This window comes from Apis cerana, linkage group LG15, assembly GCF_029169275.1.
Source record: "Apis cerana isolate GH-2021 linkage group LG15, AcerK_1.0, whole genome shotgun sequence".
Taxonomy (NCBI): domain Eukaryota; kingdom Metazoa; phylum Arthropoda; class Insecta; order Hymenoptera; family Apidae; genus Apis; species Apis cerana.
The window spans coordinates 8,452,135-8,471,411 of record NC_083866.1 but is presented as its reverse complement, the minus strand read 5'-3'; the positions used below and the strand labels follow the sequence as shown (position 1 = coordinate 8,471,411).

Here is a 19,277-nt window from a genome sequence, read left to right as displayed (position 1 = left end):
AGCCGTTCGCGAATGAAATTGAAAGGGGCCGTATGGAGTAATGGTTTCCTCGTAGGGGTCGATGGACGGACGATTTTCCGCGACCGATATTGAATTTTTTCCCTCCCCTCCCCGGGGAATGGAATCGGAAACTGGCTTTATCGTCAAGCAACCACCCGCTCGCCGCCCATAATTTACTCGTGATAATGTTACTAGGCGAGTATTAATGTTACCCCTCCGATTATTTCCGAATTAAATACACGATCGTGCGAGTTTTACTTTTTACAAAAATTCGTCACCAATTTTTATATTAGAAAGCTCATACGACGACGTAATTGTTGTCGAGTTTCGTTTCTAGTCCCGCGGTGAAATTAATTTGCTTGGACGAAAGATGTATTCGACGGACTTTTCTCTTTTTATTTACGTAACGCGATAATCGCAGGTTCAACGAAATAATATATGTCCTTCCACAGGTGTTTTAATTTTCCAACACCAGAGTGCGCAGAATCGGACTCGTTAAATTACAAAGCATTCTCCACTCGCATGAAAGATATATTCGATGGATGCTATCGTAAGAATAATTCAACGAATTAATATATATATATATACATATACGTATACTCTTCCACCGGTGTTTTAATTTTCCAACACCAGAATGCGCAGAATCTACTCGTTAAATTACGAACGATCCTCGACTCGGATGAAAAATATATTCGATGGATCGTAAGAATAACCCGACGAATTAATATATACATTGTTCCACCGGTGTTTTAATTTTCCAACAATTTACTTATTAAATTACCAACGATCCTCGTAACGGTTCTCGCGTGCACGCGTAAACGCGCACGTTTCCTCCTCCCTCTTTTTTCTCCCTCCCTCTCCTCTCCTTTCCTTTCCTTTCCTTTAACGCATGAATAATTCGCGGCGGCTCCTCTCCACGCTTAATTCGCTTTTCCTCCGCCAGATACCTCCGGTGGGACTTTTATAATGAGCCGTGACGCGTGCAAGAAACAGGACGCCAAGTACGAGGGAGGGGAAGCGCAAAGACATCCAACGAATTTCCCCTCGAAATTCGCAAATTACCTCGCGGAGTGGAGTTTCGTGGCCTATTCTTTTATTCGCGATACACAATTTCCTTCCTTTGAGGAATCTACCGCCGCGCTTCCTCGCTTTTTGTCTTTACTCGCCCCCCTTTCTCTCTCTCTCTCTCTCTCGCACACGTCCCCGCAAATCCCCCCCGAGAATTGTATAACGAGGCGGAGTGTAGGGGAACGAGATAATATAAGCCACGCACGACCACGGTACACGACGAAATTCTTGGCTGAAATTTACAAAGGACGACGACCGGGAATTAATCTCGCACGGAGCCGGAACACGGGGAAGGAGACCTCGCTTCTTAACGTTCGGTTGCCCTCCAGGATAATGCTCACCACCGATTTCACCACCCTTTTTCTATCCTTCTATTTTCCCTTCTTTTTTCCTCTCTGTATTAAACTCGTGAATTGCGAGCATTTAACGATGTTTTTCTCCGTGTTTTCTCTTTCCTCTCTGTTTATACGTTTCGTATATATATATATATATATATATATATTTCTTGGTTGAAATTCGTCTCGTTCCTCTCTTCCTGCCCGCGTCTCGTCTCGAATCTCGTCTCCTGGACTTTTCACGGTATTCTCAGGATGGGGCGAAGGTGTAACGGTGTTTTTTACAACCGTGACGCTTTAATGACGCTTTCTCTGCGTCTCATTTTTCGATAAACCACATTTTCCACGGATATATAATAACGTGGGAGAATGTAACACAACGGTGTATCGTTTCGCAGTCATCTTGCGTGAAATGTGTCCATATAATACGTTCCGATTGTAATTAAATCGGGGAGGTTTCATAATGAATTATTTAATATTTCTTTTTTTTTAGCGGAACGAGCGATAAAAAAACGTTCGTTCCCGATGATTGGCGTATTATTCGTTATTATTCACGACTCTCTACAACGAAACGCGGAGGTTTTCACGAGGTAAACGTGGCATTCTCGACGCAACCGCCACGCGATAACCTAATCTGCATAAATTTTTAATATTAATCAGGTTCGCGAATTGACTAACGAGGTATATATTTATGGAAAAGAGGGTTGAAAAGAGGAAAGAAGGTGAAGGCGAGCGAAGGTTGTGCACCAGTTTCGTGAGAAATATTTATAACTTTCTTCCGCCACGGTGTAATCGATACATTTCTCTTTCGCAAGCGTATCTTTTTGAAATTTTTCGTGCAAAACGTTAGCCGATCTAACTAGGTTATATTTCACGTTTTCTTTTTTTTTTTATTTAGGGCCCATAACCTGTTGACGAAACGATAAATATAAACGTACGAGTTTTGCTGAAGGAATATATTTTTCTTATACGTGATTGCGTGGCATTGCTGGCAACTTTGAAAATTCTTCCCCTTCTCGATATTTATATATATATATAAACAAACGAAAAATTATCTCGTTCCTTCCAAATCTTCGACTCTTTTTCTTAAAGATCTATTTACGGATTATTATTCTTAAAAGAGAAAGAAAAAAAAAACCTCCTCTCGATCGCGTTAAGGAGAATTATCGCGATCCTATTACCCTCTTATCGGAAGAGAGTTTGAAATTTGTATAAATCTCGTAAAGAAGAATTTCTCTCTTTAAACAAAAGAGGATCCGTTTAAGATACCCTTTTACGGCGATATTACGCAACCTGCGCCCTATTTCCCTATTCATGATACTTTATGTACCATTAAGACCTTCTCGAGCATGAGAAAATTTCATTTCGAAAATCGTGAACACGCGCGATCGTGAACGTAAAAGAAGAAAAAGCGGGGAATTTTATCGAACTCGAGTTTCGAGAGGCATTTACATATTCCAGGGAAGGGAACGTAACTAACCAAATAGAGTGGAACGCGAAATTCGAGAGGATGGATCAAGACCTCCTCCTCCTCCTCCTCCTCCCTCTTTTCACGCGTTTAACGCGCCAAGATCGATCGATACGAATATTACGCTTCATCCATTATCTCCGATCGTCAACGCGTTAATTTCTTCGAATTCGGGGATACGAGTCGAAGGAATGAAGAGTAAAAATAAATGTCAATACCGGGGGATATTGATGCGGATGATGTTATTTGCGCGCGATTGCATTGGGAGAGAAAAAAGAAAAACCGAGCTTTTTTACACCTACTACGTTGCGTTTCGATTTATTTATTTATTATTGCGCGTTTTCACAATAATTAATCGACTATCGATCCCCCTCCCCCCCCCCTCTTCCGCTCGCTGATATATAATACGATTGATGAAAATGGAATTGATGAAAACTTTAAATATAAAATACCTCCAAGCATACGTTTTCAATAATATCGTTTAATTAAAATCAACGAAAGGTTTCGCGAGAGAGAGAGAGAGAGAGAGAGAGAGAGAGAGAGAGAGAAATTAACTTTTAACGAAAAAATTCGATCGACGATAGATAGACCGAGGTAACCGAGGTAAATTGCAATCAAACAGTGTATAAAATTTCCCAACTTTTGCCCAACTTTGGCTCCCTCTCGAAATTCTGAATAATTATTTCGCGCGCATCCACTTACGAAGCGAATATATATATATATGTATATTTCAAACGGATCGTACGTTGCGTCGAAACGTTGACAAGGCAAAATGAAATAATTACGAATAAAATATTCGATTTTTAACCGATGAATATTTATAACTTTTATCTCTGCGTTACGTATCGTTGTCGCATAAAGTTTCGAGCAACGTTTTTATCCCGTCCTCGATTATTATTATTATTATTATTATTATTATTATCCCGGGCCAGAGAATAATCTCGAGTCAAACGAATCGATTTCTCGAGCTCTTTCGTTTAAAGATAAAAAAAAACCGGTAGTCGATCGAATAATCGCGCTCGATGACAACGTTTAATTCCTGGTCGAGAAATCTTATTAAAACATACCTTTCCCTCGCTCGCGATCGCGTTATAAATTTACCGACCGAAAATCTCGCTCGTTCCTTTGTGCGATCCGAGACGGAGGAGGAGGGTGGGGGGATCCTTTTGCCCGTGCACACACTTTGACAAGCGCGCCGCAAAACTCTATCTCGTTGATTCCCAACTCGACACGCGTCTCGCGATTGTACATCGGAAAAAGGAAGAGCGCCCCTTCTTCTTCTTCTTCTTCTTCTTCTTCTTCTTACCCCTCTTCCTTCGCCTCAAAGTAGCAGAAGATGACAAGTAGCAAAGTAATATATATCTCGGGGCAGAGGGGACCTTTTTCTTTCCTTCTCGACCGTGGATTCGTCATTAGCCGAACATTAGACGTCTACCTTTGCGGACGCGATTCGCCTCCTCCTTTCTATCGTCTTGGAAAACGTTGGACGACAAAAAATTTCGATCGACCAAGGTCGCGAAACAACATTACCACGAATCGAAATCGTCGACCCTCGCTGACTGAAAAGAGAAAGAGAGTGGGTGGCTCAGAGAGCGATAACTTTGACAAGTTTCGAACCGCGTTTTCTCTTTTCGTGCAAATATATTATTTCGACGATAAAATTACGAAAGGGAATCGAAATCGTTGACCTTTGCTACTGAAAAGAGAAAGAGAGAGCAAAATGAAGGTAAAATTACGCGGGTTAAAAGGGAATGGAAACCAGTAGCGAAGGTCAACGAAAAGAGAGAGAGTGGATGGCTTTAGCAATGTTTTCTCTCCGTGCAGGGAGTTAGGAATAGGTTAAAAAATAAATTAACTTATGCATCGGAGAAATTTACCGTGGAGAGACTCGTGTTGCTCGTTTATCGAGCGTGCAGTCATATTTATGTTTGTACAACAACGATGGCTGCATCGATATACCCTGCATTATACCTGCGCGTATTAAGGGATATTTATGGGAGGGCGTAAAGTGGATGGAACGAGCAATACCGTTGTCACGCCTCTTCTAATGCTCTTGCCAAATAATAAACCATCTTCGCGATATTGATTCATCCTTTTCGATTCCTTTTCCCTGCAACGATGCTCGAAAGTGTTAACCACAAGATAAAGATCACCCGTTGTATCTGTTGTTCGAGACGATCAGGTTGAAGAGAAATTGAAAATTCGTAAAAAGTATCGTTCTTTTTGAAAACGAAATTAAAGAACATTAGCCAGTATTACACGACGAAAATAATAAGATTCCAATTTATTCGTGATGTCAGACGAACGGGAAAAAAATCGTGGAATATCGGGTATAAAATATCGCGGAGGGAAAAATATTAATTTTCATCGGGGATAACAACAAATCCGTGGAAATACAGATTTGAAACGATGGATTCGATTATCGAACGTTCCTTCTTTTTTCCCTTTCTTCTTTTCCCTTTTTTCCCCCCCTCCCAAGCATCCCATGTTTTCCTTTTCTCACGCCGGCCCGCGTCCGGGAGCATGAACAGCGAAATAAACAGGAACGCCGCGTTGCACAAACTCTTTATCCGATCGGAAAACTGAAAAATCGGAAACGTATGATATTTACTCGTGTTCCATTATTTATTCGCCTTCTTCCGATATCGCGTTCGACAACGTAATATTTTTCAGACCCTTCTCCGGGGAAGGGGAGAGGGGGAGAAAGAGAGAGAATTTGCGTTTAAGAGAGGGAAGAAAAGAAGAGAGAAACGTTTCTTTCTCGCGCGCGCTCCTTTCTTATTTAATCGAGAGTTACAAATGATCATATGAAAAGTTTTTCATTAAAATCTCGTTGAATCGATGCTCGGGACGAGCATTATCCCTCCCCCCAAGATAAGTTAAAGTTTGACGACAAAGTTGAATTTCCCTCAGGTTATTCCCCTCCCAACTTTTATAACCAATTACTAATTTACTCTTTGGAAATTTTTAAACAGGTTTCCAAGTTTTTTTTCCTTTCTTTATTTTTTTTTTTTTCGAAAAGAAAATTCTCGCCCCTTTTTCCTTTTCCTTCCTTCCTTTTTTTTTTTTCATCCGCGCGACGAACAATCTCTCCCCGCAAATCAACCCATCGTTCCGTCCAAATTGAATTTATACCGCGCCATTTATACCCGATCGATGTTTATCCCGCAATCATCGAAATTTTCGATCGCGGTTTTTCGCGGATCAACATCGAGGACGGGCAACACCCGCTCGCTTCGGATATTCGTTAAACTCTATCGTTTATTTATTAATCGCGGTGACCGATATATCGATATGATGTGCGAAACATGAGGGGAAAGGAGGAGAAAGAAGAAAGAGTCGGGATATTCGGTGGAGCTCGAACTCTCCTTTTGTTTCTTCTTCCTCGATGCGAAATGCGTGTAAAAAAAATATAGCAAGTATTTGACAAGTGCAAGAAAAATTTAACACCATACTTACTTACTATTAAATCGCCGTTATTTTCAATGATAACACGAGTTTTGCTTTCTACCGCGCCGTATACGTGCGAATATCTTCCGACGAGGAGGATGACGAGCAGGAGACGAGCAATAAGGGACGAAAAGCTGATTGGAATCCAGAATCCGGCCGATCGATCGGTTAAACTCTCCCAAATCAGTCGGGTGAATTTCGTTTATCGCGTATATCGAATCGTGTAATTTAGATTTACGCCGCGTCCATCCCGTTCGATCGGACAAGAATTAAAACAAACTTCGGACCAAGTGGATCGTTCCGCGTGGAAATGCCCCCCTTGTCGAAAATCGTATCGTAAACCAGCTTAGCCTTGAGCAAAGCGGTAATTCTATGGTCGCATCGTCGGGACGGCAGTAGTTTGTCCTGCGACCGTGGGGATCCAGTGCGTGATTCAATATTAGCGGAGAGTTGGTCATTTGACGGTATATTCACGTCCACGCCTGAAACCGCGGAAAGTGTAAATTGACTCGCGTCCACTTGCCCAAACGGGCCAAGATGAGTTGTAATGTTTGACGGGATTCCTCGCGGTTAATCGAGGACCGGTCGAAATATGTATATCAATCGTTAAATATACAAACGGGAATGTAATTCGTTCGAAATCGAGGGGCTCTTCGAGCCATTATTCCAGCCAAGGATTCATCGAAAAGTGTATTTGTCAGATGGACCCCTTTTGGTAGAACAATTTTTTTGTTAAATATTCTTTCTGCAACGTAACGTTACACGTTTCTAATCCCTCCTGACCTCTTGCTTTGTTCTCGTTTCCAGGAGATATCTCGCTGTCTTTTCACTGTCTGGATTAAAAATCTCATGAATTGTTTACCTCCAACCCGTTCCATGTAGCGATAAAATTAATTTATTGCAAACTTCTATTCTAAACCGATCAAGAGCAAAGTTGGTGCGTTTACGTTCATCGCTAAATTCACAAGATTCTGAAGTTTCCGATCTTGAGAGGATTCTCAGCTTCCAAAGCCCTCCCTCGATATTCTTCGCTGGGGTACACGAGCGATCCCCGATCTAAGGAAAATTCCTAGAATAATATATGATGGATCGAAAGAGTCCATCCACGGAGTCCTCAGGAAGGAAACACAATTATTGCGACGACTCTTCTGTAGGATTACGTGGATCAAGTCCCGAAACGAAAACAGTTTTTAACTGTTATAGAATTTAAAGTTCACTGAAATTTTGTTATCGAATGTCGGCGCCTATTCCACACACTTCAAATGTTATAAACAATTTTATAAACAGATATAATTAATCAAAGGCTACAGAGTCCATCCACGGAGTCCTCAGGAAAGGAACGCAATTATTGCGACGACTCTTCTCGAGGCTCAAGTCCCAAAACGAAAACAGTTTTTAACTGTTATAGAATTTAAAGTTCACTGAAATTTTGTTATCGAATGTCGGCGCCTATTCCACACACTTCAAATGTTATAAACAGATATAATTAATCAAAGGCTACGGAGTCCTCAGGAAAGGAGCGCAATTATTGCGACGACTCTTCTGTAGGATTACGTGGATCCCAAAACGAAAACAGTTTTTAACTGTTATAGAATTTAAAGTTCACTGAAATTTTGTTATCGAATGTTGGCGCCTACTTCTTTTCCTCGTTTCAAATATTTTGCAAACAGACACGCGCAACGTAATTAATTATATTCATTAGATTAAACCCGTACATTTTATTCCTTATTATTCACTGGCCAGTCGACGAATGTACGATTCGAGTTCGCGCTGCATCTGTTCACCGCCACCTCCGTTCGACGATGTCCGAGCACAGATGAGTTGATATTAAGCCGATAGAACGATCGCATCGCACGGGCGAAAAAAGGAGAAAGTGTCGGGAAAGGTCGCTCTCGCGGTTAAATCGGGAAGAGGGATCGGTTGTCGGCGATCGGCGATCGTCGTTTCGCGTCGCAGACGAGCGAGAAAAAAGAGAGAGGAAAAATAAGCGGGGGGATGGATCTGTCGTATCCGAGACTCTGTTGTTCCACCGTTCGCGTATCGTGTACACGGGCATGTAAATGAAAGGGGAGGCCGAGATACAAGCGTAACCGGATTTTTGGCCCCGTCGAAACCGTGGATATCCACTGCTAATAAAACGAATCAACTCGGATTACGCGTATTTTGCATGGAAATTAAGAAGAAAATCGACTCTCGCCGCCCTCCCTTTCGCCCTTTCGACTAATATCTCTCAAAAGCTAGTCCCAAATCTAATCCGACCCGTGCAATTTTTCCCAGAACGATAATTCCTTCGTTTACTTTTATCGGACCGGAAAGGTGCGAAATAGGTAAAACAAGGATTCTACGGCGAAACCACGATGGATGTGTTGTTAAAACTTGTCCGTAATTATTCGCCCGTATCCGTCACACCGTGATTAATAATTCGAAGCACGATTGTTTGCGAAGGGGGAGGGGTGGGATGGCGGAGAATCGAGCGGTTGGACACGAGGACAATGAGCCGTTCGAGTGGCGCGGTCCATTCATTTCCAGATCTTTATCGTCGCTAATCGGTCCCTTGATAGACGAGCTCTCCCCTATCCCTGACGGAGATGATGGATGCGCCGGTGGCACGACGCGGTAAGAGAACGACGAGAGCGCGTAACGCGAGGATATCGATTGGCCGCCGTTGCGGGGGGAGGAGGGGGGCACGCGTCTCGTCCGTGTTTCGTGGAGAAGGAAGGAGAGGAATGGCAAGGAATCGCGCTTCTTTTTCACTCGCCCCCCCCCTCGGTAACCGAGTCCTCGCCTCGATATTTCGTTTTTCCAAACAGAAATCCCGAACGATTGGCGGCGCGTCATCCTCGTCGGCCGACTCGTCGATCGGCCGCACAATGCCTCCTCCTCTTTTTCTCTTCTTCTCTCTTCGCCTCTTCGACATCGGTCCCCGCCCTCCTCTCCCTGCTCTTCCTCCACCCGTCCTGAGAAGCTCATCAACTAATGGAAATGCGATCGAGCGATGAAAACGATATCAATCAAAATATTTGTCTTTGAGGCGGAGGGGGGCGGAAAGTTGGAAGGAAGAGGGGAGAAAAATAGACGGGAAGAAAGGATGGACAACGGGATGACGTTGCTCCAAGTTGCGAAGGAAAGTTATTAGGACGGGCTGTATGATGAAAAATAGCGAGTTCCGTCATCGTTGGGAAAATAAGAGGAGAGAAAGGAAAAGGAGGGAAAAAGAAAGGCAATAACCGATAAAATACCGTTTACCTCCTCCATCCTCAACGGAATGAACCCGAAATGAAATTACCATCGACATCGACTCGTAACTTTGCTCTTCGAGTTAATGAGTGGAAAAAAAAATTGAGAAACGTGCCTCTCGACATTTCGGAATATTTCTTTCCTTCTTTCTTTCTTTCCTTCGAGAGAGAGAGACAGGTTGCGAAAGGGGTGTATCTTGGAAGCGGGAAGCGTAACGAAATCTGTGACAGAGCGAGAACACTTTGGGAAGTGGGAAAGAGAGATACGCGAGGGACGACGAAAGGCAACGATGAAGAAGCAAAAGCCGATAAATCAGCCGCTCTAGTCAGAATTAGTTACCGTTCCATTTTGCAGCGACGTTAAGTAACTTCTCTTCCTTCCTCCTTTCCGTCTCCGCTCTATTCCCCTCTCGATTTCCATGCTTCCCTTATCTACCCTCCTCTTTCTCTCTCCCGCTTCGTCCGCGAGCTCCTCCACCTCGTTTCCTCCCCTTTTCTTCCCGGCATCCGGATCCACGGCGGTTCGTGCCCGAGACAAAACCACGGTGCAACCAACCACGGTTCGCCAGTTTTCCAGAATTCCACGGCCAGACACCAGCGTCGGTTTCCGTTTGTGGCGTCGCCCTCTCTCTCTCTCTCTCTCTTCATCTATCTATCCGTCTATCTTTCGTTTGTTCTATCGATCCCCTGCCTCTCCCAGCCCGAGGGAGTATCGTCCAACTCCGGCGTCGATCGTCGACGATTGGAAATACGCGATTTCGACGTCTCGGAAACTGACGAAAGGTCGCCCACGATTCTTGGAAGAATGATCTCGCATCGATCGTAAGAACGCGAACGAAACTAACTTTCCGCTCTTGCCAAGTAAAAACAGTTTTTCCGTTTCTTCTTCTTTTATGATATACTTGTGATATTCGTGCCGAAAATGGAATTTTTTTTTTTTCTTTCACTCGGAGAAAGGAGAGAGCGATAATTTGGAAACGGTATCTCTCGGTTTCGGACGATTTGGTGCTACAAATCCATAAAACGATTCGAAAATTACGCGCGTGTTTGCGCGATTAACCGCTGATTAACTTCCGACAGATACTTAATGAGTTGGTTCGGTGAATAAATTTTGTTGTCAGTCACTGTCAGAACAACAATGCAAAATTTATTAGGGAAACTGTATCGTGTTATGATACATCCAAATTACCATTTTCCTTCCCAGATTCTAATAGCGATTCGATTTACTATGCAATTAACCGGCGCAAACTCGCCTGTCAAGTCTCAAAGTATTCGTTCCATTTTCCGTTCCCCGGCCCCCGCTTGTGTAAACGGGTGATTTATTCATAAAATTGAAAGATCAAACAAGCGGTGTCGCAGTTTCGTTTCAATTAAAAAAAAAATATTTGATCGCTGCATGCCAACTTTCCCTTTAAAATTTGAATTCGACCCTTTGAATTGGGACTGGAATTTGAACTTTGAATATCGTGCATTTTTCCCGTTCATCGATGATTCGGGGAAGGGAAAAAAAAAATCCACGCCTGCGTATTAAAAAACGTTAATAAACAAGATGAAACGAGTAGTGGAGAAAAATGTACAAAACACTCGATGATACATCGGTCGCGGAAAAAATCGCGGAAATAAATTTATATACATATTTTTCTTCCCTTTTTTACTTTATTTATTTATTTTTTTTTTTTTTCACAACGAAATATCTCGACCTCTCACCGATTAACTTTTCTCCAAATAACACAGCGATTTGTTCGCTCGTCGCGAAAATAAAAGCGCACTGACTCCAGAAATGACTTGTAGAGTAGAGGGTAAGCTATCTAAATAATGATATTTCACATGGTGATAACAAGTTATCGAATCCAACGTGCAAATTGATACTGTATTTGAAGGAACTTAAAATGCAAAATAGAATGGAAAAAGGGGGAGGAAAGAAGAAAGGATCAACAGCACGGTTTTAAATTCGTTTCGAGGGCGTAATAATGCCTCTAAAGAGCGATTAATTCGAGGAACATTGGAGTTATTCGCATCACGTATCGCAAGATTGAGAGATAATCTTTTCGCCACAACTCGATACAAGTTTATTTTCTCTTCTCGTTGACGAGAACCGGCCAATCTTCTTCTCTTCTCTCGTTCGTCCATACACATACACACACATATACGTAGAAGGCCCAAACACGAGCTGGAAAGCATTTTGAAACCGAGTTAACAACGTTAATGAAACGAGATACCGTTATACCGGAGAGTTCACCGGTTAATCGGTTTAAGTCAAGAGACCGTAAAATGGAAATTCGTGAAACACAATGAAACAGGCCTGCGGGGAGGGAGGGGGTTTTCGTCGGCCCCCGGTGTATCGGAAATTATATAACACCTTAAACCATGAGATAAAGCGGCGGACATATTGGACGGGATAAATTCGTTCCACGCTCCCCCTCCCTCCATTTTCCACCGTTAACCGATTCGAAGAATTTACTCGTGTCGAATCTTTCATAAATTGTGTAACGATCGAAAAAAAAGGTGTATTTTTTCTTCTTCCTTCGACGAGCGTCCAGACTTGGAGAAATTGGAAAATGAATTGGATTAGGATTTTATCGGATTAAGAAATGGGAGACGAGAATTCGAAATGGCAGGGAAGACGAAACGGGGAGGGAAGGGTTCGATTAAATTTCCCGGATATCGTTACCGACAATGGATACGCTTTGTAAGGTAAAATAATTACATTTACATCATACTTTGAGGCAATTTGTTCCGTTATGCGTGAGTGGAATATACGACAATTTTATTGGGGGGAGGGGAGGGGGCACGCAGTCGCATTTTCGGCCGTCAATTAAGCGGCGCATAGCGAAAATAACGTAATCGTAAATTTTCCGTCCGCTCGGATACGATTCGTTAACATCTTAATTATGCGATATCTCCTCGTTTAAAGAAATAAATAAATGAATAACGCGACGTTATGTTACGTTGCATTAAAAATACGATTTTCTCTTCCCATTATCCTCCAATAGTCGCAACAGCGCCCTATTTATTCGTCCATACGCGAAACGAATTCGATTACAGGATTAATGATCGCGTATCAGATCATCGTACGACGAGGAATCTAAAAAAATCTTTCTCAAATTTTTCTCCGCCGCGTATGCGCCGATTTTTCAACCGTATACATCTCCCCGTTTCCCATACCATTCCTTCGCCTCTCCCTCCCCTTCTCTTCTTCCCCCCATTCCTCCAATTCTTAAACATCGATAGAATCTCGTTGACAAATATTCGTCTAGCAAGAAGCGACGGAGATTTCCTGACGAAAAGTTGCTGGAAAATACATACATATATATATATATACGATACACTTTCTGGCTCTCACGTGTGGAAAGAGGGACGAAGAAATGGGTGGAAACCGCGCGTTCAAACGTCCGCGCGTGAATAATGCAAGAAAATACGAGGCTGCATCACCGAAACGGAACAGGATATTCACGGCGGCGGCGATTCTGCTGAGCGTAATGGCGGACACGGGTCGCGCGATCTGCAAGGGGGGAGGGATACTAAGCTTCGAATTGCGTCTGCTCGCGGTTACTTGGCCGGTTACTTGGTCGGCAAGACGCGACCAGCAAATGGCGTTCAAATTAATTCCGCCAAACTTCCAACTCCCCCCTCCGTTCCCAACTCCAGAAATTATTAATACTGCTGACTCGGTCGTCCTGCTCGGTTAAATACTGCGCGATCAGATTGGACGACGAGTGAAACGAGCTCGAAACAATTCCGCGCCGCGTCGTTTGCGAAATTGCCCGACGGAGGGGGGCTCCAATGGTTTTTGCAACTTCCTTTTTCGCGCGTTCGGAGGGAACGTAAGGGAGGGATTGGCGATACAGTTGACGAAATTTGACCGAAATTTCGCGAGCACGAGTTTCCGCGCTGGTTTCAGGGAATGCGCGTAGCGTGAAACGAGAATGAAGCGCGATTAAATTTCGACCAACGAGATTTTAATTAGCCCTTCGCGCCGTTCCACCAAGATTCGATTGCGGAATTAATTGCGATCGTTTGATCAGGTTCCAAGATATAATTTCGAATCGTGTTTCTTCCTGCTTTTTTCTTTTTTTTCTCTCTCGTTTAAATAGCGAGAAAATTCGAATGAAGCGATTGAAAAAAGGAGGAAAATGCGGGGAAATTTTCGAAAAGGAGACGCGCAAATAATATTGGTAAATATGGATATTTAATCTGGCATTAATCTGATTAAACGCTGTGCGATTTCCATTAATAATATCCGTTAATAATTCGCGATACGAAAAGTTTGATCTGTTTATAATAAAATACGATGGGATTGCAAAAAAGTAAACCACGCTTCAGGAATTATAAGTTGCGACCGATATATCTCCAATAAACGTATTTATCTTGTAATAATTCTTTTGCAATTCTCGGAAAAATAACCATTTCTGGCCCAAAAATTCCAACAGCGTTTTATCTCTCGTTCGCTTCGAGCGACTTCACCTCTTCTCATCGACCTATCCCCAAAAACACGACAAACATTTCGAAACGTTCCCGGGAACGGAAAACCAACTTTTGGAAAAGTGCAAAAATGTACAAAAATCCATTCGTAATCCCTCTGTTGAATCTTTGTCTCGAAAATTGCGAGATCCTCCTCGATCCAACGAGATTTAAGATCAATTAGTTCGCGTTCTCACGGTTCTTCTCAGCAACGATTGTTGGTACGATTTATAAACATCGGCGACAATTTCGAGGATAAACGAGCAAACAAGAGCAATTTTCAACGCTTCTCTCCGTCCGTTAAATTCGGTTCTCCCCTTCATCCCCCTGATCCGAATCGGCCACTCGACGAATACGTTAGACTCAAGGGAGGGGGCATATTGTTGGAAGTAGACGCATCGATCGTCATAAGTGAATTCGTCCCTTGGAATATAACCTGGGAAGACGTACTTGGAATACTTTGAACGTGGTCTCCTAAGAATTTTCAGAAGACGGCTCATGAATGCAAATTAAAACGTTTACCCCCTTCCAGCCTCTTCCCCTCCCTCGTTATTCGAGCCGCCGTACAAACCGGGCGTTCAAAAGTCGATAAGCCCCGCGCACGAGGCCTAAATAATGAACGCGCGGTAAACAAGCGTCCGCTCGCCTTTTCCTTTCGTTCTTTCTCCTCTTTGCTCCCCTTTCTTGCGCGCATTGGCGCGCATAAAGGCACAGCGAAGAGCCGAGCGAAACGAGGCCGATCCCCGAAATTGGCCCCCAATTTCATACAGGCCATTTTCTTCCACAATTTTCCCTCGATCTCTTTCTTCGCGTCGTTCGGTTTTCACGAAAGCTACGATTCAATTCAATGCACGGCACCGCTGCTTTTGCCCGAGCTGAAAACTCGTCCGAAAAATTTCCTCGAGCGGGGGCCACTCGCCGGCTCGTTAATTTCGCGAGCTGCGCGAATCGCTCGGAGGAATTCTCGCGTTTTTTGTTCACCACCGTGCTTTCCCTCGATTGCTTATGCCATTTCCCCGGGAATTGGCCGCTAACGAAGCGAAACACCGGCCAGTAATCGCGGCAAGTCAGCAAGAGCCGCTTCTCCGGGTAACCTGGTTATCGTGGCATTTATCGTGAGTCGGATGTAAATATATTTTCCTTTTATCTCGCGTTTTAAAAAGAGGGAAAGGAGAAAGGCGAATATTAGAAACGGCAATTTTCTGTCTCTCCGTTATCGCTCCTTTGTCGATGGGTAATAATTAATGCATTCGTCTGTTCGCGATTGAAAAGATTCTTTGAAGAATCTGGTTATTCCAACGAGAACGGAGAAAGAAGACCAGTACGAGAGCAATATTTTCGATATGCTAATAACCTCGAGTATCGAGATCTGTGATACTGTGATCCAAACAGTCATGCAACATTCATGAGCCATCGTACATATCACTTCGCTCGCCCTTTTGCTTTCCACGCGGTAAATCTTTGTCGCGTCGTATCCTATCTTTCGAGTCGTCCGTGGAATAACGCGTGATATTTTTTAACGTTTTCTTTTCCCTTTTTCCTTTTCTCTTTTTTTTTTTGATTCACAAAATTTTTGGACACAAAGTTCGTGGGAAATTTTTCCATCGATCGGCAGTAAGTGGAAAGGGAATCACGGGTTTCGTCGGATGCGAAAACGAGTGAAAATTGTGCATCGGCCGTCGAAACAATTCTCGCGGCAAACGCGTGTGTAAATTCATGGCACGCCTTTGAAGCGTCTACGTTTCACGCGTCGAGTAGCAGCCAACTAATTACGCAAACAACGCAATGAACCAGACGGACAATAAATTAATACTCTTTGTATCCGGTAATTAACGCCAAGCCAATTAATTAAAATTGCGAGCGTCGCTTGGGGACAATCTGCATCGTCCAACTATGTCTCCGATAATTTTTTCGTCCATAGAAAAAAAAAGAAAATCTCTCCTTTCCTCCTTCGCCGCTTGTATCCCGCAAACAGTCTGTCTTTTGTACCAAACTCTCGACTCCCTCTCTTCCTTGAAAATATATTTGATCCGAGATAATTGATAATTGGCGAAAATTGTTCGTATGCAACGTTTTAACGTAATACTTTGGTTTCTGTTGCAGCGTCACTCTGCGACATCGTTTTCAACAGCGACACGACAAAGACAGGGGTGGTCACGTCCCCGGGATATCCGAATCCTTATCCACCGAGGACGCACTGTACGTACGAGTTCCAGGGGCGGGGGAAGGAACGAGTCCAATTGGTATTCCACGATCTCAACTTGTATCATACCTCGAACACGGCCAACGAGTGAGTGTCCCTGTTTGTCGCCCCCCTATCTCTCTCTCTTTCTCTCCGTTTTTCCTCTTGCTTGTGGTTACATGCTACGAATAGATTCGGTAGAGAGAGGGAGGGAGGGAGGGGAGAAAATGTTTCTGAATGTATCGGCGCGCGATCGATCATTGAATCGGATCAGCAGTGGGAAGCAGGGTTGAAATATCGCGAAAGTTGAAAAATTGTTATGCGTAGGTGAAAACTGGTACGTCGATGAGTGAAAAATGAATCGTTCGTTTAAATACGTCAATCACGTGTTTAACGCTTTTCAATAATAAGTAAAGCGAGCCGATCAAGTTACAGGGAAGCTGGAAACGTTTGCAAATACGGGGAAAAAGCGTACGGGAGCGTTGTTCGATCGTTTCCAATGCTCGTTCGAATTTTATCGATGGATCCGCTTTAATCGAGGAAACATCTCGTAAAACGAAATGAAACGTACGAATATATATATATATATGTGTGTGAAAGAAAGTATCGTCAAAGTTGGTTCAATTTTCTTTCAACGATTATTTCCCCTTTTCTTTTTTTTTAATTTTTTATTAATTCAAGGTAACGAACAAACGCGGCTAATCCCTTAAAGTCGATGTGCTTTTAAAAACGATCGCGATACTTTCTTCGTGCAAGTAACGCTCCATTGTTGTCTTTGTTATAATTAAAAGTCGAGAATTCATCATTGAAACAACTGTATCAGTTTGCATCATCTATTTGCACTCTTTGATTACATTCCTCTAGAATTTCCTACGAATAATTTTATATTAAAATACGAGAGAGACATCTGATTTTAAAATACTCGATTTTTGTACGATCGATCCATTTCTAACCAAAATTAAATTACGTTCTATTCGATATACTCGTGATTATATTACGCGAAATATATCGTTAACAATCAAAGCTGATTAATAGATAAATCCGGGAATGAACTCAAACATTAATTTCGCGACAATGAGAATTTTAATAGCGAATTAATAATCTAATTGATAATTAAATTCGATCGTTGATTAAACTAATTATTATTATTATTATTATTATCATCATCACCATACCCGCTAAATGATTGCGCAAATATTCTCGACCAAACTCTTTCTTTCAAGTGGAAAAAGAATTCTTCGATTCTCTCTCTCACCTTCAAAAACTTGCTCCCTTTAATCCTTTCGCGTTATTAGACGACACGAAACGAGTTAATATCGCGGCATAATTTATGAATCGAACTACTATCGCGCTACAATTTCGAAAAACAAACCCGAGTAACGGATAATGGAAGCGGGTACGATGAAACGAGGCGACGAATCGGATCATCGATTCCCATTCAACGATTTATTTCGACGAAACATCAAAGCGTCGAAAATACTTTCCCAAAACTAGATGGACACGCAGGTCCCCATCTGTCCATTAACGAAAATGGGAGGGGATCGGTGATTGTCTTGGCCGAAAGCGGCGAAAGATTAGACACCGATTAATTCTCGTGATAAGCTTCGGCAATCAGCGTAAGTGGCGAGGGAAGAGAGAAAAGGAGGAAAAAGGGGAAACGGCGCGTACGCGTGTGTGCGTGCTCCCCTGAAATCGATCACAACTGTCGGTTCCCGTCGATGCTTTTCACAAGGACAAGCGGAGAATTCCGATCCTCGTCGTCCAACAACGAAACCAACTCGTCGATCAATCGGCGGCGCTAATGGCGGAATTCGGCCATCGCCACTCGATCCAATCGCGAAAATCGTATTCGAAGGCGCGCCCGAACAATGTCGCCCCGCCAAATTCCGCGTCGCCTTTTCATTACGCGGCCGGCTGCTGCCGTTCCCCCCCTTCACGCGATACAAGCAACGTTAAATCAACGTTTCGAGAGCGCTTGTTCGCGATTCGTTTCGCCTCGCTTTCCGAAAAAGGGGAAAACAGCGCGAAAGGATCGAGGAGATCGAATTTGGCCTCCTCGAGAGACCTCTTCGTCGGATTATTGGCTTTGTAAAAAAAAAGAAGCAGCGGATATTCTTCTTTTTCCCTCTCGTTTTATTTTCTTCGTCGATGGAAAAGATTTTCTCCTCGTTTTCCATCTCCCGTCGATCCGTTCGCCACGCGAAATAACGCCCATTATATCGGACTCGTCAACTTCGTCGAACAGGGAGGAAGAGGAGGGTGCAAAGTCGTGCCATAAATCCAACTATTAACTGACCCGTCACTCTATTAACCCAATGGAATCGCGTTGTGCGCGCGCGTAATTCTCTTTTCCATCGCGATGCAAAATCGAGCACCGCGAACGTTTCGACGTTGTTTCGAATCGTTCCTAACCACCCTCAGCTTCCGATCAGTTTTACTGTTATTATCTCCCGCGATCGTTGAACAAGGTGACGCCATCTTTTCTCGAAGGATTCGCGAACGATTCGTATCGGCAGGCGAACCGGAAGCGAGGAAGAGGTGCTCGGTTAGGAGAATGGCATCCGAGGAACGCGGAGCAACTGCTCTCCTGACAACGGCAATTGCGATTGGTCATCCTCTCGTTCATTTTCCGCGTGCCTGACCTTAAACGGTGTTTAATTGCCGCTGGCACGTTTCATCGTGCGGTCGCTCGAGCAATGTTGCCTTAGCCTTACATAATTGTTCCTATTGCATTTCCAACGAAAATCGGGATAATCGTCATTTCTTTTCTCTCTTTTATTTTCGCTCCTCTTCTTCTGCGAGTTAACTTCGCTCGTGTTAATAACGCGGAGGTAATTAATAATCGCGGTCGGTTCTCGCCAACTCGTCAACCCTGTTGCTCCCTTCTGACAGATGCCATTATTACGACCGACGTCGAAAATTACGCCACGGTTCGTTTGTTATTCGTATAAATAATTTAACGATCGTCGATACTCCCTTTCTTTTCTTCTTCTTGCGTAAATTTTATCGCGAATTAATCGCGTGATGGAGCGGGAATTTGTGTGCCGTGCGGGGAGAGGGGACGTGTAATTGCCGAT

General features: G+C 43.3%; 1 protein-coding gene across 11 annotated transcripts in view; it reads left to right on the top strand.

Moving 5' to 3' along the window:
- The window catches only part of LOC107997420 (suppressor of lurcher protein 1), a 317,598-nt gene that overhangs the window by 260,243 nt on the left and 38,078 nt on the right, over positions 1-19,277 (top strand). For all 11 annotated transcript variants that reach the window (XM_017056003.3, XM_062086068.1, XM_062086067.1 and 8 more), the window contains one exon: positions 16,122-16,308. In XM_017056003.3, coding sequence (XP_016911492.2) covers positions 16,122-16,308 — 187 coding nt within the window. The remainder of the gene's footprint in view (positions 1-16,121; positions 16,309-19,277) is intronic.